The 21,785-nt window shown below is 38.8% G+C and overlaps 1 protein-coding gene across 1 annotated transcript in view; it reads left to right on the top strand.

The window, feature by feature from the left end:
* The first annotated feature begins 5,818 nt into the window (after nucleotides 1-5,818).
* Nucleotides 5,819-21,785, top strand: part of LOC114908647 (zinc finger protein 33B-like) — a 36,146-nt gene continuing 20,179 nt past the window's right edge. Inside the window, exons 1-4 of the mRNA XM_029244997.1 lie at nucleotides 5,819-6,101; nucleotides 8,359-8,417; nucleotides 20,265-20,391; nucleotides 20,649-20,744. Of these exons, the coding sequence (XP_029100830.1) occupies nucleotides 8,403-8,417; nucleotides 20,265-20,391; nucleotides 20,649-20,744 (238 nt within the window). The 5' untranslated portion in view covers nucleotides 5,819-6,101; nucleotides 8,359-8,402. The remainder of the gene's footprint in view (nucleotides 6,102-8,358; nucleotides 8,418-20,264; nucleotides 20,392-20,648; nucleotides 20,745-21,785) is intronic.

Raw genomic sequence — 21,785 nt, 5'->3', positions numbered from 1 at the left:
CTACAAATAACTCAGTTTTGTTTCTTTTTATGGTTGAGTAATATTCCATTGCATATATGTGCCACATCTTCTTTATCCATTCATCTGTTGATGGACACTTAGGTTGCTTCCATGTCCTGGCTATTGTAAATAGTGCCGCAGTGAACATTGTGGTACATGACTCTTTTTGAACTATGGTTTTCTCAGGGTATATGCCCAGTAGTGGGATTGCTGGGTCGTATGGTAGTTCTGTTTTTAGTTTTTTAAGGAACCTCCATACTGTCTTCCATAGTGGCTGTTTCAATTTACATTGCTACCAACAGCCAGCACCATTTATTTTTAAATTATTCTTTCCCTATTGAGTATTCTTGACACACTTGCCAAAAATCAGTTGCCCACAGATGTATGAGTTTATTTCTGGACTCTTAATTCTATTCTGTTGATCTGTATTTCTATACTTATGTCCATACTTCACTGTCTTTGATGCTGCTTCTCTACAGTAAGTTTTAAAATTCATAAGTGTGAGTCTTCCAACTTGTTTTCTTCTTCAAGATTGTTATGGCTGTTCTATGTCCCTTGTTAATCTATATAAATTTTAGAATCAATTGTCAATTTTTATGAAGAAGCCAGCTGGGATTGTGGTAGGAATTGCATCAAATCTGTAGACTAATTTGGGGAGTATTGACATCTTAACAATACTAAGACCTGTGATCTAAAATTTTGGGCTTTTTTGGAACTTCCCTGGTGGTCCAGTGGTTAAGACTCCACACTTCCACTGCAGGGGGCACAGGTTCAATCCCTGGTCGGGGAACTAAGATCCCACATGCTGCGTGGCCAAAAAAATAAAATAGTTTCTTTCCTTTAATTAGATTTTTATTTCCTTTGATCAGTGTCTTGCAGTTTTTAGGTGCAAGTTTTGTAATTCTTTTGTTAAAGTTATCCCTAAGTATTTTATTCTTTTGGTACTATTGTTAAGTAGTATTGTTTCTTTAATTTTGTTTTTAGATTGTTCATTACAAGTGTATAGAAATAGAATTGATTTTTTTATATTGACCTAGTATCCTGGCACCTGGTTGAACTCAAGTATTCTTTAGGATTTTATATATACAGGATAATGTCATCTGCAAATAGAGATTTACTTCTTCCTTTCTTTTCCTCTCTTTTCTTTATTATTTTTTTTGACCACACCCCTTGGCTTATGGGATTTTAGTTCCCCCACCGGGGATCAAACCTGGGGCCCTGCCAGTGCGAGTGCTAAGTCTTAACCACTGGACCACCAAGGAATTCCTACTTCTTCCTTTCTAATCTGTATGATTTTTATTTATTTTTCTGGCCTAATTGCCCTGGCTAAGGCGTCTAGTACAGGGGTCCCCAAGCCCCAGGCCACGGACTGGTACTGGTCCACGGCCTGTTAGGAACTGGGCTGCACAGCAGGAGGTGAGCGGTGCGCGAGTGAACGAAGCTTCATCTGCTGCTCCCCATCACTCCCCATCACTCGCATTACCGCCTGAACCATCCCTCCCCACCCCCCAACCGTCTGTGGAAAAATTTTCTTCCATGAAACCGGTCCCTGGTGACAAAAAGGTTGGGGACCACTGCTCTAGTACACAGTTGAATAAAAGTGGAAATAATTGGCATCCTTGAATTATTATTGATCCTAGGGGGAAAGCATCCAGTGTTTCATCATTAAGTATGGTATTAGCTGTAGGTTTATATAGATGCTCTTTACCAGGTTGAGGAAGTTTCCTTTTATTCCTAACTTGTTGAGAGCTTTTATTATAAAAGTGTGTTGAATTTTGTCAAGTGCTTTTTCTGTGTGTGCTGAGATGGTCATGTGGTTTTTAGTTTTATATTATTGATATGATATATGACATAGATTATTAAATGTTAAACCAACCTTGCTTCCTGGGGAAAATTTCATCGTGATTTATAATTTTTGTATGTTATGTAAGATTTAGTTTGCTATTCTTTTGTTGGGGATTATTGTGCCTATATTCATAGGAGATACTTTTCTCTTGTTTTTATTTTTTGTCATGCCTTTGGTTTTGTTTTCAGCATAATACTGACCTCACAGAATGAGTTGGGAAATGTACCATCCTCTTCTATTTTTTTGGAAGTGTTTGTGAAGAATTGTTATTGAGTCTTCTATAAATGTTTGGTAGAATTCATAGTGAAACCACCTGGGCCTAGGCTTTTCTTGCTGTTAATTACTGATTAGTGACTTGATCTCTTTACACGTCGTAGGTCTGTTCAGATTGTCCATTTATTCTTCAGTCAGTTTGGATCCTTTGGGTCTTTCTAGGAATTTTTCTATTTGTAGTAAGATACCTAATTTACTGGCATACAATTGTTCATAGTATTTCTTATAATCTATTTTTATTTGTTTCTGTAAGGTGGATAGTAAATTCCTCTTTTTTATTTCTGATTCTAGTCATCTGAGTCTCCCCTATCTCACTTCCTCCCTTCTCCCCTCATCCCCCCATCTATCTAGCTAAGGGTTTCTCAGTTTTATTGATCTTATCAAAGAACTGGCTTTTTGTTTCATTGATTTTCTCTATTGTTTTTCTATTCTGTTTTATTAATTTGTGCTCTAATCTTTTATTATCAGTTCTTTCTACTTGCTTCAAGTTTATTTTGCTCTTGCTTTTTAAATGTCTTAATTTAGAAGGTTGGATTACTGATTTTACACCCATCGAGGAGCCCATGGAGGAGCCAACCCAGAGTTGCCTCATCAGAACAAAAGGAAATATCACCCAGGAAATTCCCAGAGTTTCATAAGCACTGTCAGGAACCAGGGTCAAAGACCAAATATTAGAAGAGAAATGCTTCTGGTGCTCTTATCACTTAGGAATTTTCAAGTGTTTTAGGAGCCCTGTGCCAGGAACTGGGGGCAGAGACCAAAATATATTTTCCATTATCTCACAGGCCCAAATAAACAAGTCTCATGATGCAGCCCAAGAGATCTTGATAAATTAGGCTAATTGACTCTCTTCTTCCTGCATTCAACTAGAACTTTAATTTAGTTACCTCCAGATTTATGAGCATTTCTTCTGTGTGGAGGGGTTGTTATGGAAAAATTTTGTATGTATATATATTTTTTTAAAATAAATTTATTTATTTATTTTTGGCTACATTGGGTCTTCGTTGCTGTGCGTGGGCTTTCTCTAGTTGCAGTGAGTGGGGGCCACTCTTCGTTGTGGTTCATGGGCTTCTCATTGCAGTGGCTTCTCTTGTTGCAGAGCACGGGCTCTAGGCATGGGGGCTTCAGTAGTTGTGGCACGTGGGCTCAGTAGTTGTGGCTCGCGGGCTCTAGAGCACAGGCTCAGTAGTTGTGGTGCACGGGCTTAGTTGCTCTGTGACACGTGGGATCTTCCTGGACCAGGGCTCGAACCCATGTCCCCTGTACTGGCAGGCAGATTCTTAACCACTGCGCCACCAGGGAAGTCCCCATATGTATATATTTTTGAATTTTTCAAATATATTGAGCCTAGAATAGGGGTAAAGAGACAAAGGATAAGGTCCTGGATTGTTCTTGAAACCCAGGTTGCTGTCTTGTGCTCAAGTAGGTCAACTTGGTGACCTCAAGGATGAACCCTTAGGGTCATAGTAACCTGCTATCCTAAGGGAGAGGCTCATAACATTGTGTGAGTGACCATCACAACTATATTCAACATGAGCCAAGACATAATTAAAAACACTATTGTTGAGAATATTTGTAAATATATGCATGTGAATCAAGAATGGCACCACCTTGGCCCTACTGCTCCTACTACATTTACTTTAAGGGGGAAAACTTGTATGGGCCCTGAGGCCTGGAGTCTCCTCAGGCTTGAGGATTCTCTGAGTTTCTAAGACCCCTGAGGCCCCAAAATCTTGTGGACTAGGCATGTGAAGGTATATTAAAAACTCTCTCATTGATTTGGTAGTACCAAGAATGCTCCATGGGTGCTGGGAGCCTAGCAACCATGGGGAAAGTGGCAGTGGCTTATGCTTACTTAAAAGCATATACTACATTCCTGAAGACACTATCTATCCTCTCAGGATATTGTCTTCCAATTGGCAACATAATTGAGTCTTTAGTAAGCCATTCCACCTTTCAAGTTAGGCCAGCTCCTTCTGGGTAATAGAGTATGTTGTAAGACCAGTTAATTCCATGGGCATGAGCCTTTGCTGTGAAATGAGTTTCTTGACCAGATGCAATGCTATGAGGAATACTATGAGGTTGATAAGACATTCTTTGAGACCACAAGGGGTGGTGCTGACAGAAGCATTACACGTAGGGAAGGCAAATCCATATCCAGAATGTGTATCTATTCCAGTAAGAATGAATCTCTGCCCCCTCCATAATGGAAGAGGTCAAATATAATCAACCTGCCAGGATGTAGCTTGCTGGTCCTCCCAGATAATGGTGCCACATCAGGAGTTAGTGTTGATGTCTGTTGTTGATGACAGATTAGACACTTAGCAGTAGCATTAGCCAAGTCAGCCTTGGTAAGGAGAAGTCCATGTTGTTGAGCCCATTCTTTTTTTGCCACCCCATGCATCCTGCAGGATCTTGGTTCACAAGCCAGGTCAGGCTGAAGCTCCTGCGTTGGGAGCTCCAAGTCCGAACCACTGGACTAACAACAGAGAACCTCAGATCCCAGGGAATATTCATCAGGGTGAGGTGTCACGGAGGTCCTCATCTCAGCACCAAGACCCAGCTCTACCCAACAGCCTACAATCTCCAGTGTTGGAAGCCTCAGGCCAAACAACCAGTGAGACGGGAACACAATCCCACTCATTAAAAAAAAAAAAAAAAAAGGAGGAGTTACTAACAAAGAAACAGTACTTGTTTTTCTATTTGCCTATGTAGTTATCTTTACTGGTATTCTTTATTTGTTAATACGGCTTTAAGTTACTGTCTAGTGTTGAGTATCCTTCCTTTTCAGGCTAACAGAAATAGTTTAGAATTTCTTGTAGGGTAGGTCTACACTGACTTAGCTTGGACCAAATTTTAATCAGGCTTCTCTCGCCCTCACAAGCCCCAAACTTTGGCTGTCCCCCAGTGTGACCAAGCACAGAAATACAGAATATATCCTCCCATCCCTTAACAGCTCATTCCAAAAAGGGCTTAACAGAGTCAGACAAATTTCCAGTCAGACTACCCCATCACGCTGTTTGTTCACCTCCTCCACTCACTCAATTTCCTCTCGAGTTCCCGCTAATCCTTCTTATTCCTCCCTAGAAAAGAAAAGCCTTTTTCTATTTAATTTTGAGACGCTTTCCGATCCTTAAGTCAGGGCATTATTTCTATTGCAGTAGTCTTTTTTAGAGGCTTCTCTTTACCCGAAGCCTGGATTTATTTTTGATATACAACGCGCCATCTTGCTTATCTTTTTCACTGCTGAGAGAAATGCTACCATATACTGTTTACTTTTAAACAGTATCATCTTATTGCTAGTATTTCCTACTATTTAATTCATTTAATTTCTTAGTATTTAAAGTAACGTTCCTGTTCATATTCATAATTCACATTGATTTACAACTTTGCTTCCTTGGGTAGCCTGGTGTTTAAAAGGCACACTGGCTGTGAGACTGTTTTTCTGAGGTACTAATAGAACTCAGGGCTGCATACAGTAGAAGTGATAACCCTAGCCCACAATCTCTGAATTGCTAAGGAACAAAAATGTTACCGAAATTCTTTCAAGGTACTGGGCGAGCAGGCTTCTGGGAAATGGAGTCTGGAAGTTCGTGAGCTCACCGCGCATGGTCACGGGAACCGGTCTCTTTTTTTGCGTCTCCTTCTGCGCATGTCTAATAGCCTGGAGGCGCTGCCTCCAGAAAGCCTCGGGGCGATTGTGGCAGACGGTCACCGAGCGTCCGGGTCTGCGCGCCGCTCAGGGAGCTGGTGCGGCCCTAGTGGGAGTGGCGGGCGAGGCAGAAGGGTTGGCCGAGGGCCGGGGGGAGGGAGGGGACGGCCCTGCGCGGCTCAAGGGAGTAGGCGGGGGGACTGCGGTGCCCGAAGGTGGGGAGGAGCAGGACCCGCGGCGTAAGAACCTGAGAGGGCAGGAGGTGGCGGCCTTGGCGGAGTTTCTTTCTGGAGAAGTCGTCGGCGTCGGGCGTGGGGACGCCAGACCTCGGTGAGGCTGCAAATTCCGCGACGCAGGCCGCCTGGTCTCTGCGGCCACGGGACTGGGGCATGTGCACATGCGTGATGGGTGCGCCCTGCCCGTGAGTGGGGGGCGGGTTTGAGGGGAGCTTGGGTGCAGGGCAGAACTAGGTATAAAGGAATTATCTGGGAAAGTTACCTACGTGAGACTTCATTTTCTCGTCTGTGAAACTCAAGATATTAATAACATGTGCCTCGTGGGGTTGTTCAGAGGATTAAATACCATAGCACAGTGCCTGGCAGTAAATGTTAGCTACCGTGGTTCATAGAAATAATTCTTCTTCTTACTCGTTACTTTATGGCTCACAACCTGTCACTTAGGTCAGTATAACTCTCCCCACTGTAGCAGATTAGAACACTGAGACTGACAGGACAGTTATATAGACAAAGCCACAAAACTATCAGATAACAAACTAGAAGACATACTCAGATTTTCTCCGAATGTCATGGTCTTTCGCATTTACTGTCTTGGTTATAAAAGCCAGCACTGCATCCTCCCCAGAACTTAGCAAAAATAATTTGACGTGTGAAGAAATAATTTGAACGGTTGAGTATTACCATGTAACAGCTCTGTTTCTGGGATTTCTAGATGTCTTCGGAGTCCTGGGGACAGACAACATAATTGTTTCTGAGTTAGTTCTGTAACAGTCTAGTTTTGTGTTCTGAGCAGCCTTGGTTTGAGTTTATTGAAGGTCCGACCTGAGATTCTATGGAATAATGGATACTAAGAGCTGAACTGCGGGCCTGGGTGAAGGTTCCAATGAAAATGAATTTGTTCCTTAGGTGCATTTCTCATCTACCTTGGAATAAAGTACCTCTTGTGAAGTAAGGAGGAGTCTCTAGGAACAGAATCTGACGTGGGAGAGAACCACTCCACCATTTGAGCAAGTGTCTTAGCAGAGGCAGTAGTTCCTAGAAGGGAGCAGATCCCAGGTTTGCACCGCCTGCTCAGAATGAGTGAGATTTGGATGTTGCCACATTCAGAAGTCGTCACAGGCTGCCTGATGGAGGAAAGTCTGGACCAGTTTTCAGAAGGCAGGGGAACTGGGCTGAGAGGAATGAAGGAGGGTTAGGCTACTCAGGAAATACAAGTTCACTGGAGAGCTTTTGAGGACATGGTGTGAGGAAAGGAGCTTTACAGGCTAGATTGGAATGAATTCTGTTTTAGCAATCCCAGTTAAACCCGCACTCTCTATTTTTCACTCACTCATCCCAGATTCTGAGCTCTTAGCACAGTGAATCTGGCATCTAAAAATACGCTGATGATTTTCTTATACAAAACAGTATAAGAAGAACTTTCTATTTGTCTTGTTAAAAGTTGGGAAAAATTGGTCCTGAAGGTGTAAATGAATTTCCCTCGCTTTGTGTTAGTGGCAGAGCCAAGAGTAGATGTTGAGTCTCCTGATACCCAGGCCGGTTGCTGCTGCATCATCATTGGTAAAATGTTTCTTAAAAGGCAGTCTTTTGAGGATCTATATATACGTTTTTGTATTTTTTTTTACTTTTATCCATATTAAAAAAATTTTTTTAATTAGTTGATTTTTAAAATTGAAGTATCATTGATTTACAGTGTTTCAGGTGTACAGCAAAGTGATTCAGTTACACATACATATATTCTTTTTCAGATTCTTTTCCATTATAGATTATTACGAGATACTGAATAGCTTTATATATATAACTATATTTTATAGTTCCCTGTGCTATACAGTAGGTCCTTGTTGTTTATCTATACACATACTTTAGAAAAACACTTAAAAAGTAGCCTTGAAGTGCCTCCTTCCCTTTTTCCGTAGCTTTGGGTGAATTCTCTACCTCAAGCAGTAAATAAGAAAATATATGTGTACATTACAACATTTGCTGTATATATTAATGAAAGCTTAGTGTTCCTTCATTTAGGGTATTGTTATTTGACCAATTTCCTTGTAATTTTTTAATTTCTTTGAAATAAAGGGGTACATATATTGTTTAAAAAAAAGTAGAAAATAATTACATTCACCCAGTGAAAAATTGCATACCCAAACTCTGCATGACCATATCACAGTCACACATAGACATGTGAGTACTTTTTTTCATATGTCCCTTCCTGCCCCTTCTCCAGGATGAAAAGGATATTCTCCCACATAGAAGCATTTTACCCAGGCTATTTTTGTAGCCATTTAAATAGGCAAATCCAGGAGTTGCAGGCAGTCTATATCTCTAATGACTTTATTCCTCTCTTTCTATCCCAGCTATACCTTCAGAGATTTCAACATTTTTCCAAGACCAGCATAATATGAAGAAATCTTATGTGAGTTGTTAAACTCTTTCTACACTGTTTAACAATGTATTTTATGAGGTTAATGACTCCTATCCTTGAAATGGAAAAGTAGAAATAGATAAAATGAAACTGAGGGAAACAGCATAGCATAATGGTTCTCAAACTTTAATGTGCATTAAAATCACCTGGAAAGTCTGCAAAACATGGAATGGGGCCTGAGATTGCAGGTGATGGTGATATTGAGGTCTACAGGCCAGTAGCATTGGAATAGCAGGTGACTAGAGCAGAATTGGCAAGGAGACACATACACACAGATCATAAGAAATTATGTGGTTACCAAATTCAAGCTGCAAATATTTATTTATTTATTTAAAAATTAATTTTTATTGGAGTATAGTTGCTTTATGATGTTGTGTTCATTTCTACAGTACAGCGAAGTGAATCAGCTATATGTATACCTATATCCCCTCTTATTTTTTGGATTTCCTTCCCATTTAGGTCACCACAGAGCGTTGAGTAGAGTTCCCTGAGCTATAGAGTAGGTTCTCATTAGAGCTGCAAATATTTCTGACCATTCTGGTAGTCATGGCCAAAAAAAAGACTATGTTACATGGCTTTTATTGATCATGTGAATAAAGCTGCCTGATTCCTTTTGGAGCCAAAAGATTGTCTGACATTGAAAGCTGAAAGAAGAAAAAAAAAACCTTTTGTTTCTTTCCCTGTAAATGATGAACAACCTTTTGGTGGCAACCATGAAATAAATGCCTGTAATTATTCTTCCATGGATGCAAAAGATGGTACCAAGCAAAACCCAGTTAATGAGATTTTTCAGGAGGCCATATTACTGATGCTCATGTAGACAGCTTTCTGATGGTCTTGGGTTTTTTTGGGGGGCCCACCCCTGCATAAAACTAGAACATCTACAGAATAAATTGACTGCATGTCCTTAAAATAAATTTCTAAAATTCTTTGTCTTGCTCAGTATGTAGAGTGTTCAGTTAAGAGAAGATTTTCTGGCAGGTGTTTCTGCACCTAATCACATTTCAATCTGCTTCATGCAGAATGGATTCTGCCTCATCATTTGCTGGAATTTGGTCAGTGAAAGTCACCAATAATATATATTGTTTAAGTACACGTAAACAATTAACCATTTTAAAGTGTACATTTCAGTGGCGTTTAATACATTCACAGTATCGTGCAACCATCATCACTATCTAGTTCCAGTATATTTCCATCATCCCAAAATAAAACCTAATACCCTTTAAAGTCATTCTCTATTCCCCTTTTACTGCAGTCCCTGGCAACTACTAATTTACTTTCTGACTCTAAGAACTTGCCTCTTGTAGATATTTTACATAAATGTAATTATACAGTATGTGTTTTTTGTGTCTTTCATTTAGTATGTTTTCGAATTTCATCCATATTGCAGCATGTATCAGACTTCATTCCTTCCCCACCCCCCAGCTTTATTAAGGTATAATTGACAAAATTGTAAGATATTTAAAGTACATATCATGACAATTTGATATACATATATGTTATGAAAGGATTCCTCCCATCTAGTAAATTAACACATCCACCACCTCACATATTTTTCTCTTTTTTTGTGAGACATTTAAGTTCTCCGCAGATTTCAATTATACAATCAATACAATGTTATCCGTGTAGTCACCATGTTATACATTAGATCCTCAGACGTTTTGCATTTTATAGCTGAAAATTTGTACCCTTTTACCAAGATTTCATATCTTTTCATGACTCAATATTCCACTGTATGGAGGTACCACATTTTGTTTATGCAGGTATCAATTGATGGACATCTTTGTTGTTTCCACCTTACAGCTATTGTGAATAGGGCCACTGTCAATATTTGTGCACATTTTTGTTTGAAAACCTGTTTTCTGCCTGTATCACTGCATCTTTTCCAGTCTTGAATAGTCTCATTAAATAATTGTATTTCATTAAAAAAAAAGAAAACCTGTTTTCAATTATGGGTATATACCTAGAAGTGGAAATGCTGGGTCCTATGTTAATTATTTTTAACGTAATGAGGAACCACCAAACTTTTTCACAGTGGCTGCACGATTTTACATTTTCACCAGCAATATATGAGAGTTCCAGTTTTTCCTCATCCTCAGCAACACTTGTTAACGTCTGTATTTTTTTATTATAGCCATCCTAGTGTGTGCGAAGTCGTATCTCATTGTGGTTTTGATTTGCTTTTCCCCAATGACAAATGAGCACCATTTTTTGTGCTTCTTGGACATTTCTATAACTACTTTGCAGACATATTTATTCGTGTCCTTTGTCCATTTTTAAATTGGGTTGTTTATTATAAGAGTATTTCGGGTACTAGGCTTCTATCAGTTATATGATTTTCAAATATTTCCTCCCATTCTTTGAGTTGTCTTTTCATTCTTTTGATAGTATATACTTTGAATCAAAAAGGGTTTTAATTTTTTAAAATAAATTAGTTTAGTGGTGCTTGATTCTTTTTATTATAAATTTATTTTATTTATTTTATATTTGGCTGCGTTGGGTCTTTGTTGCTGCGAGCGGGCTTTCTCTAGTTGCAGCGAGCGGGGGCTACTCTTCGTTGCGGTGGGTGGGCTTCTCATTGCAGTGGCTTCTCTTGTTGTGGAGCACAGGCTCTAGGCACGCAGGCTTCAGTAGTTGTGGCTCGCGGGCTCAGTAGTTGCGGCTCGGATCTAGAACGCAGGCTCAGTAGTTGTGGCTTATGGGCTTAGTTGCTCCATGGCATGTGGGATCTTCCCAGACCAGGGTTCAAACCCGTGTCCCCTGTATTGGCAGGAGGATTCTTAACCACTGCACCACCAGGAAAGCCCAAGGGTTTTAATTTTGATGAAGTTTGGTTTATCTATTTTTCTTCTGTTGTATGTGCTTTTGATGTCATATCTAAGAACTCATTGCCAAACCAAGATCATGAAGATTTACCGTGTTTTCTCCTAAGAGTGTTACAGTTTTAGCTCTTACATTTAGGTCTTTGATCTATTTTGAGTTAATTTTTGCATATATAACATGAGGAAGGGGTCCAGTTTCATATATTTGTATGTGGATATCCAGTTGTCCCAACACCGTTTGTTGAAGAGACTGTTTTTTTCACGTTGAGTGGTCTTGGTACTCTTGATGACAAATAGTTCACCAGAGATGTGTAGGTTTTTTCCCAGATTTTCAGTTCTGTTCACTTGATCTATATGTGTACCCTTATGCCAGTTCCATACTGTTTTGATTCTCTAGCTTTGTGGCAAGTTTTGAAGTCAGAACACGTGAGTCCTCTGATTTGTTCTTCTTTGTCAAGGTTGTTTTGGCTATTCGAGGTTCCTTGCAATTCCACGTGAATATAAAGATCATGTCCATTTCTGCAAAAAAGGTTGTTGGATTTTTCATCGAATTTGTGGAACACTGGGGAGTCTTCTTATCTTGACTATATTAAGTATTTTATCCCATGAACAAGGAGTGTCCTTCCATTATTTAGGTCTTTAATTTTTTTCAGCAAAGTTTTGTAGTTTTCAGTGTATACAAGTCTTGGACCTCCTTGGTTAACTCTGTTCCAAAGTATTTTATTCTTTTTGATGGTATTGTAAGTACAGTTGTTTTCTTAATTTACTTTTGGATTGTTCATTAAACTGATATTTTGTGTGTTAATCTTGTGTTCTACAATTTTATTTAATTTATTAGCTCTAATAATTTTTTGATGGATATTTTAGGATTTTCTGTGTGTAAGATCATGTCATCTAAAGACAGAGATAGTTTTACTTCACTGTTTCTAATTTGGATGGCTTTATTTCTTTTTATTGCCTGGTTTCTTTGGCTGGGACTTCTTTTACAGTGTTGAATAGAAGTGACCAAGGTGGGTATTCTTGTCTTGTTCCGCATTTTAGTGGGAAAGCTTTCAGTCTTTTACCATTAAATACTAGCTATGGGTTTTTCATAAAAGCCTTTTTATCAGGTTGGGAAGTTCACTTCTATTCCTAGTTTATTGAGTGATTTTATCCTGAAAAGGTTTTGGATGTAGTCAAGTGCTTTTTCTGCTTCACTTGAGCATCATGTGGGGATTTTTCATCTTCATTTGGTATGTTAAATCGATTTTCTCATGTTGAACTGCTCTTGCATTCCTGGTATAAATTCTACTTCATCATGATTCATGATCTGTTTATTTATTTGTTTGTTTATTCATTTATTCATTCATTCATAATGCACCATGCAGCTTGTGGGATCTTAGTTTCCCAACCAGGGATGGAACCCCTTGCCCCCCAGCAGTGGAAGTGTGGAGTCCTAATCACTGAACCACCAGGGAATTACCCATGATCCTTTTAATATGTTGTTTGGACTCAATTTTGTAGTATTTTGTTGAGGATATTACATTTATATTCATAAGGAATATTGGCCTGTAATTTCATTTTATTGTGATGCCTTTATCTAACTTAGATATTAGGGTAATTAATGCTGGCCTCATTGAATTAGTTAAGAAGTACAGTTTACCCTTGAACTACACAGGTTTAAACTGCATGGGTCCTCTTATATGCAGAGTTTTTTCAATACTAGATATTACAGTACTACACAATCCATGGATGGTTGAATCTGCAGGTGCAGAACCGCAGATAAGGAGGGATAGCTCTGAAGTTATACTCGGATTTTCAACCACACTGAGGTCATCACCCCTAACCCCTGCGTTTTTCAGGGGTCTGAAAAACTTTTTCAGGGTTTTTCTTCCTCTTTTTGGAAGAGTTTGGGAAGGATTAGTGTTAATTCTTCTTTAAATGTTTGTTAAAATTCAGCAGTGAAGTCATCTGGTTCTGGACTTTTCTTTGTTGAAAAGTTTTTGATTACTGATTTGATCTCTTTGCTTGCTATTCACATTTTGTATTTCTTCCTGAATCAGTTGGTTATTTGTGTTTCTAGGAATTTATTCATTTAATCTAAGTTTCTAATTTTTTGACGTAAATTGTTTTTAGTATTGTCTTATAACCCTCTTTATTTCTGTTAGGTTGGTAGTAATGTCTCCATTTCTGATTTTAATATTTTGAGTCTTTTTTACTTTGTCAGTCTAGCTAGAGGTTTGTCAGTTTTGTTGATTGTTTTTTAGAGAAGCACTTTTGGTTTTGTTCATTCTATTTTTTTCCCCCACTTATTTGTCTCTCCTCTAATCTTTATTATTTCCTTCCTCCTGTCAGAGACAAAGACCAAAATATATCTATATTCCTTACTGTATCACAGTATCAGAAGGATAGAGACAAACAGGGAGAACACCATGTGATGACAGAAGCAGAGATTGGAGTAATGCAGCTTCAATCCAGAGAATGTCAAGTATTGCTGGCCACCATCAGAAATAAGGGGGAGGCAAGGAAAGTTTCTGTCTAGAGTCCCAGAGGGAGCATGGCCTTGCTAACACCTTGCTTTTGGATGTCTAGACTCTAGAACTATGAGAGGATAAATTTCTCATTACAAACCACCAGTTTGTGGGAATTTGTCATAGCAACCCTAGGGATCTAATCCGTGTGCCATAGATTTGTAATTATTGTTTTATGCTTTTGTCTTTTAAGTTAGATAGAGAAAAAAAGGAGTTATTAACCAAAAAAAAAATAATATTGGCTTTCACATATACCTTTATAGTTTTTAAAATTATTTGTTTGTTTGTTTATTTATTTTATTTATTTATTTTGGCTGTGCCGGGTCTTAGTTGCAGCATGTGGGCATGTGGGACCTTTAGTGGTGGCATGTGGACTTCTTAGTTGTGGCATGCAGGCTCCTTAGTTGCGGCATGTGGACTCTTAGTTGCAGCATGTATGTGGGATCTAGTTCCCCAACCAAGGATCAAACCTGAGCCCCCTGCATTGGGAGCGCAGAGTCTTACCCACTGGACCACCAGGGAAGTCCCTACCTTTATAGTTTAATGGTGTTCTTTATTTCTTTAACTAGCTTTAAGTTAGTGTCTTCCATTCATTTTATCCTGAAGGACTCTTTAGGTTTTCTTGAAGGACAAGTCTATTAGCAACAAACTCCCTCGGCTTTTGTTTATCTGAGAATGGCTTAATTTCTCTTTGTTTGGAAGAACAGTATTTTTGAATATAGACTTCTTCATTGAAAGTTTTTCTTTCAGCACTTTAATATGCATGCCACTGCCTTTTGTTCTCCATGGTTCTGATAAGAAATTGGATATTCCTTTTCAGTATCTTCTGTACATGATGAGTCACTTCTCTCTTATTTCTTTCAAGATTCTCTTTATCTTTGACAATTGATTATACTGTGTTTTAGTGGGTCTCTTTGTGCGTATCTTACTTGAAGTTCCTTGAGCTTTTTGGATGTGTAGGTTCATGTCTTTCATCAACTTTGGGAGGTTTTTGGCTTTTATTTTTTCAAATATTTTTTCTGTCTTTTACTTTCCTTCTGGTACTCCCAATATGCAAATGTTGGTGTGCTTGATGGTGTCCCACAGGTCTCTTAGGCTCTGTTTATCTTTCTTTATTCTTTTTTCTTTCTCAAACTGTATAATTTCAGTTTACCTATCTTCTAGTTTGCTGATTCTTTTTTCCATCTGTTCACATCTGCTATTGAACCCTCTACTGAAGTTTTTATTTCAATTTTTGTACTTTTCAACTTCAGGATTTCTATTTGTTGATATTCTCGTTGGTGGAACATCATTCTTCTGGTTTCCTTTAATTTCCCCCCCATGGTTCCTTTACTTCTTTAACCTTATTTAAGACAATTGATTTATAATCTTTGTCTAGTAAATCCAAAGATTAGGCCTCCTCAGGGAAGGTGTCTGTGAATTTTTTTCTTGTTAAAGGGCTATACTTTCTCATTTAAATGCCTTATAATTTTTTGGTGAAACTGGACATTTTGAATATTATAATGTGTTAATTCAGAGATCAGATCTCCTCCCCAACCCTCAGAGTTGTTACTGTTGTGTGAGGCATAGTTTTTTGTTTGTTTTGTAAATGTCTAAACTATTTTTGTAAAGACTGTCTTCTTTGTTGCATGTCATTACTGAAATCTCTGTCCCATTTACATAGTGCTCAACTAGTGATTTAACAGAGATTTCCTTAAGTGCCTGGAGTCAACAAAACTAAAAATCTCCCCAGTCCTTACTGTAGGGTTTGTGTGTATTGGAGCATATCCTCAACACCACACTGGGCAGTTTAAAACTCTTCCCTCACCCTCACTTCTTATTTGTACAGAGCTTGATAGTCACCCAGAGTTGAGAGCTTAGGATTTTGTCAGGTCTTTTTTGAACATGTGCCTCATCCTAGATATGTGTGGGTCTTCTAGATTTCCAGGACTATATGGAAACTTTTCAAAGCCCCAAAGTATTTCACTCCCCAGCTTTTCTTCACAGACTTTTTTGACATATCTTTTGTTTGCTCCAGCTGACGTCCTTTGCCCCAGTGGCAGCAGCTGGTTCATTTGCCTTTAAATGTTTTCAGTAAATGCCCTTCATGTAGTCATTTCTCTGATGTGAGAGGTTCTGAGCATTCTGCTGTAGTCTTTTCAGGTCTCCACCAGACAGTTCAAAACAAACAACCCCAATTGTTGAGAAACAGCTCCATTCTGCTCTCTCTGGCACCAGGAATCTACACCAAGAATATTGGAGTCCGTCTTCAAGACCAAATGTTACTGGTTGAACTGTCTCCTGAAAATTTATATGTTAAAGTCCTAATCACTGATATCTCAGAATATGATCTTACTGGGAGAAAGGGTCTTTACAGAGGTAGTCAGGTTAAAGTGAGGTCATTAGAGTGGGCCCTAATCCAATACTAGTGTCCTTATAAAAGGGAAATTTGGACACAGAGCTACATATAGCAGCAAGACGTTGTTACAGGGAGAAGACAGCCATCTGAAAGCCAAGGAGAAAGGCTTTGAATAGATTCTTATCTCACAGCCCTCAGAAGGAACCAGCCCTGCTGACATCTTAATCTTGGACTTCTAGCCTCCAGATCTGTGAGATAATAAACTTATGTTGTTTAAGCCACTCAGTCTGTATACTTTGTTATGGCAACCGTAGCAAGCTAATACAGCCTGAGAGGGTGAGACGAAGCAAGGGTAAGTTAAAACAACACAAGATCCCTCCTACCAGGTTTCAGTTGCATTTTTCTTGATTAATCATTCTCTTGATTGTTGTAACCTTTGTCTATTTTCCAGAGTTCTGCTAAAGTTGATTCTGATAGTTTTTGCCAGGTTTTTATGTGTTCCTTTGGAGGGATGTGGCCCTGAGAGTTCTGTGCTCTGCTGTTTTCCCTGGTCAGAGTCTGTTACCAATGATATGTTGCAGTTTTGGAGTTACTTGACCTCTCTGCATCATTTGACCCCACTGCCTGCTCTTCTGCACAGCCTCTACTAGCAGCTCCTATAACTTCATACAGCCCTCCTTCTCCCCTCTAGTGATGTCTCCTTCAGAACAATTAAGGACTTTGACTCCTGGCAATTAATGTATCCCTGTATATTAGTTTCCTGTTACAGCTGTAACAAATTGCCACAGATTTAATGGTTTAAACCAACACAAAGTTAGAGGGAAGTCCAAATTAATCTTACAAGGTGATGACAGGACTTGTACCTTCTGGGCTCTGGTGGGAGAATCTGTTTCCTTGCTTTTTTCAGCTGTTGTGGCACCTTCCTCCATTTTCAAGGCATATCACATCAGTCTCAGTTAACTCTTTATATTGCCTTCTCCTCTTCTGTAGTTACATCTCTTTCTGGCTCCTTCTTATTTATTAGGACACTTTTGATTATCCTTAGCGTCCACCTGGATAATCCAGGATGCTCTCTTTTCAGGATTCTTAGCTAATCACATCTACAAAGGCCCTCTTGCCGTATACAATAATATTCACATGTTCCAGGATTAGGACATGAATATCCTTAGGCCATTATTCAGCCTACCACAGCTGGGTTTTCATCCTTGACTCACTGTTCATATACATGTTTATACGTTTATATATATACATTAATTTCTCATTCTATTTGTGTAAGTAGACAGAAATGTATGTATCATGGAAGAATATATATTTTGTTTTATATGCTTCTTAGAATTATGTCAGTTATCTCATTTGATATGTAGGTTACTGTACCTCCGATTTAAAAATTTTAATATTGTACTTAAGATTGGTCCAAATTTAAAATTTTTAATGTCATATAATATTTTATTATGAGACCATACCACATTTTAGTTTTCCATTTCTTTACTGAGAGACGCTTGCCATTTCCATTTTTCATTGTCATGTATAATACAGGTGTACCTTGTTTTATTGTGCTTTGCTTTACTGCACTTCACAGATACTGTATTTTTTTTACAGATTGAAGGTTTGTGGTAAATCTGCATCGAGTCTTTTGGCAGATTGTTCCAAAAGCATTTGCTCACTTCTTGTCTGTTGTCATATTTTGGTAATTTTCACAATATTTCAAACTTTTTCATTATTATTATATTTGTTATGGTGATCTGTGATCAGTGATCTTTGATGTTACTATTGTAATTGTTTTGGGGCACCACAAACCACACCCATATAAGATAGTGAACTTAAATGTATCTGTTTCGACTGCTCCACCAACCAGCTGTTCCCCAGTCTCTTTCCCTCTCCTTGGGCCTCTGTATTCCCTGAGACACAACAGTATTGAAATTAGGCAAACTAATAACTCTACAATGGCCTTTAAGTGTTCAAGTGAAAGGAAGAATCGCACATCTCTCACTTTAAATCAAAAGCTAGATTAAACTTAGTGAGGAAAGCATGCCGAAAGCCTAGAGAGACCAAAAGCTAGGCCTCTTGCGCCAAACTGTTAGTCAAGTTGTGAATGCAAAGGAAAAGTTCTTGAAGGAAATTAAAAGTGCTACTCCAGTAAACACACAAATGATAAGAAAGTGAAACAGCCTTATTGCTGATATGGAGAAAGTTTTAGTGGTCTGGATAGAAGATGAAAGCAGCTACAACATTTCCTTAACCAAAGCCTAATCCAGAGCAAGGACCTAATTCTCTTTTCTTCAATTCCATGTAAGGCTGAGAGAGGTGAGGAAAGCTGCAGAAGAAACATCTGAAGCTAGCAGAGGCTGGTTCATGAGGTTTAAGGAAAGAAGACGTCTCCATAATATCAAAGTGCAAGGTGAAGCAGCAAGTGCTGATGTAGAAACTATAGCAAGTTATCTAGAAGATCTAGCTAAGATAATTAGTGAAGATGGCTACACTAAACAACAGATTTTCAATGTAGACAAAACAGCCTTAAATTGGAAGAACATACCCTCTAGGACTTGCATGGCTAGAGAGGAGAAGTCAATGCCTGGCTTCAAAGGACAGGCTGATTCTCTTGTTAGGGGCTAATGCAGCTGTTGACTTTAAGTTGAAGCCGATGCTCATTTACCATTTGCAAAGTCCTAGGACCCTTAAGAATTATGCTAAATCTGCTCTGCCTGTGCTCTATAAATGGAACAACAGAGCCTGGATGACAGCACATCAGTTTATAACATGGTTTGATGAATATTCTAAGCCTACTATTGAGACTTACTGCTCAGAAAAAAAGATTCCTTTCAGAATACTACTGTTCATTGACAGTGCACCTGGTCACCCAAGAGCTCTGATGGAGATGTACAATGAGATTAATAATGTTTTCATGCCTGATAACACAGCGTCTGCAGCCCATGGGTCAAGGAGTGATTTTGATGTTCAAGTCTTGTTATTTAAAAAATACATTTCATAACACTATAGCTATCATAGACAGTGATTTCTCTGATGGATCTGGCAAAGTAAAAACCTGGAAAGGATTCACCATTCTAGAAGCCATTAGGAATGTTTGTGATTCATCGGAAGAGGTCTATGTATCAACATTAACAGGCATTTTGAAGAAGCTGATTTCAGCCATCATGGATGACTTTGAGGAGTTTGAGACTTCAGTGGAGGAAGTAATTGCAGGTATGGTAGAAATAGCAAGAGAACTACAACTAGAAGTGGAGCCTGAAGATATTACTGAATTACTCCAATCTCTTGATAAAACTTTAACGGTTGAGGAGTTGCTCCTTCTAGATGAGCAAAGAAAGGGGTTTCTTGAGATAGAATCTACTCTTAGTGAAGATTGTATGAGACTGTTCAGTTATGGGAAGAAAATACTCAGATGCCTACCTACATTTTTTTAATCTAAAAAAATAAGAATGAAATTTTATATATAGATTGACAATATAAGTTTACAATTTATAAATAAATAAAAAGTCTCCCAGAAGGAAGAGTAAGCAGATATTTTGGACACCCCTATTCTACAGGAGTTATATCCAAAAGTATTCAATAACTCACTCCCTGAATAACTCCATAGCTCTTTATCTTATCATAGTCCCAAATGGTACTCTCTTATGTGCTAATTGCTTTTCCTTTAACTACTATTCTTAGAGGTATCCATGGTTATGCTGTTGCCCCAGGTTCATGAATGTTACTCTAATGTTGTTTAACCACTCAGAATTTTACCTCCTCAGTGAAACCCACCCTAATAGCAGGAATAGAACTTTTGTCCCCTTTGAAACCGCAATCAACTTTGCTCATCTTTTCACAATAGTAACATCTTATTGTAGTTATATGCTTGTATATTTGTCTGTTTTTCAGATTATATGCTTCTTGATAACAGTAACATTGCTTTGTCTTCAGATTCCCCCAAAATAGGATAGTTTTTATGGCATGCAAGCATCAATAACTTATATTAATAACTGGAGGGAATTAGTAGGGAATATCTGTTAGGATTTCTCCCTGTCCAACCAAGTACAGTGCAGAAGTAGACATCCCAAAATGTATTTTGATTGACTCTGAATAGTGAACAGTATAACCATTCTCATGTAGCTTCTCCATGTCTTTCAATTCTGATTACTTAAATTTGAGCACAAATGTGCTATTTCAGGAATCCTTATCATTTGAGGATGTGACTTTGGACTTCACCCAGGAGGAGTGGCAGCAGCTGGACCCTGCTCAGAGGACACTGTACAGGGATGTGATGCTGGAGAACTATAGTCACCTCGTCTCAGTGGGTAGGGATTGTTTTCTATGTAGATTCCTAGTATGCATGTCCTGTCTTGGTTGCTGACACCTGTGGAAATTTTTTGAGTTTGAAGATGCTTAGGCTTGAGATCCAGGGTGATAAGAAGGACTGCTAAAACACCATAAAGAATTTTTCTTATCCCAATAATAGATTGAAATTGGTCCCTGAAGCTTCATTTTCTGTTTTCTTCAGGAGCCGTAAAGCCCATGAGCCTAGCGCAATTCCCATGTCATTTCCCATTCACAGGGTATTGCATCCCTAAACCAGAACTGATCTTCAGGTTGGAACAAGGAGAGCAACCATGGGTATTAGAGGAAGAGTCCCCAAGCCAGAGCTCCCCAGGTGAGTTAGGCTGTATTAAACAGAAGGACACCTGGTGATAGGTATGAATTCTTATTAATCTTAAGTATTGCTCATGTGTTCATTTTTTCTTTTAACATCTTTATTGGAGTATAATTGCTTTACAGTGTTGTGTTAGTTTCTGCTGTGTGACAAAGTGAATCAGCTTTATGCATATGTATATCCCCATATTCCCACCCTCTTGCATCTCCCTCCCACCTTCCTTATCCCATCCCTCTAGGTGGTTGCAAAGCACCAAGCTGATCTCCCTGTGCCATGCAACTGCTTCCCACTAGCTATCTATTTTACGTTTGATAGTGTATATATGTCAATGCTACTCTCTTGCTTCATCCCATCTTACCCTTCACCCTCCCAGCGTCCTCAAGTCCATCCTCTACAGCTGAGTCTTTATTCCTGTCCTGCCCCTAGGTTCATCAGAACCTTTTTTTTTTCTTTTAGATTCCATATATATGTGTTAGTACATGGTATTTATATTTCTCTTTCTGAGTTACTTCACTCTGTATGACAGACTGTAGGTCCATCCACCTTAGTACAAATAACTCAATTTTGCTTCTTTTTTATGGCTGAGTAATACTCCATTGTATATATGTACCACATCTTCTTTATCCATTCGTCTGTCGATGGGCATTTAGGTTGCTTCAATGTCCTGGCTATAGTAAATAGAGCTGCAGTGAACATTGTGGTACATGACTCTTTTTGAATTATGGTTTTCTCGGGGTATATGCCCAGCAGTGGGATTGCTGGGTCATATGGTTGTTCTATTTTTAATTTTTTAAGGAGCCTCCATACTGTTCTCCATAGTGGCTGTACCAATTTACATTCCCACCAACAAGGCAAGAGTGTTCCCTTTTCTCCACACCCTCTCCAGCATTTATTGTTTGTAGATTTTTTGATGATTGCCATTCTGACCGGTGTGAGGTGATACCTCATTGTAGTTTTGATTTGCATTTCTCTAATGATTAGTGATGTTGAGCACATTTTCATGTGTTTGTTGGCAATCTGTATATCTTCTTTGGAGAAATG

This window comes from Monodon monoceros, unplaced genomic scaffold (assembly GCF_005190385.1).
Source record: "Monodon monoceros isolate NGI ecotype Baffin Bay Population unplaced genomic scaffold, NGI_Narwhal_1 Super_Scaffold_4, whole genome shotgun sequence".
NCBI lineage: Eukaryota > Metazoa > Chordata > Mammalia > Artiodactyla > Monodontidae > Monodon > Monodon monoceros.
This window is presented reverse-complemented; position numbering and strand designations above follow the sequence as displayed.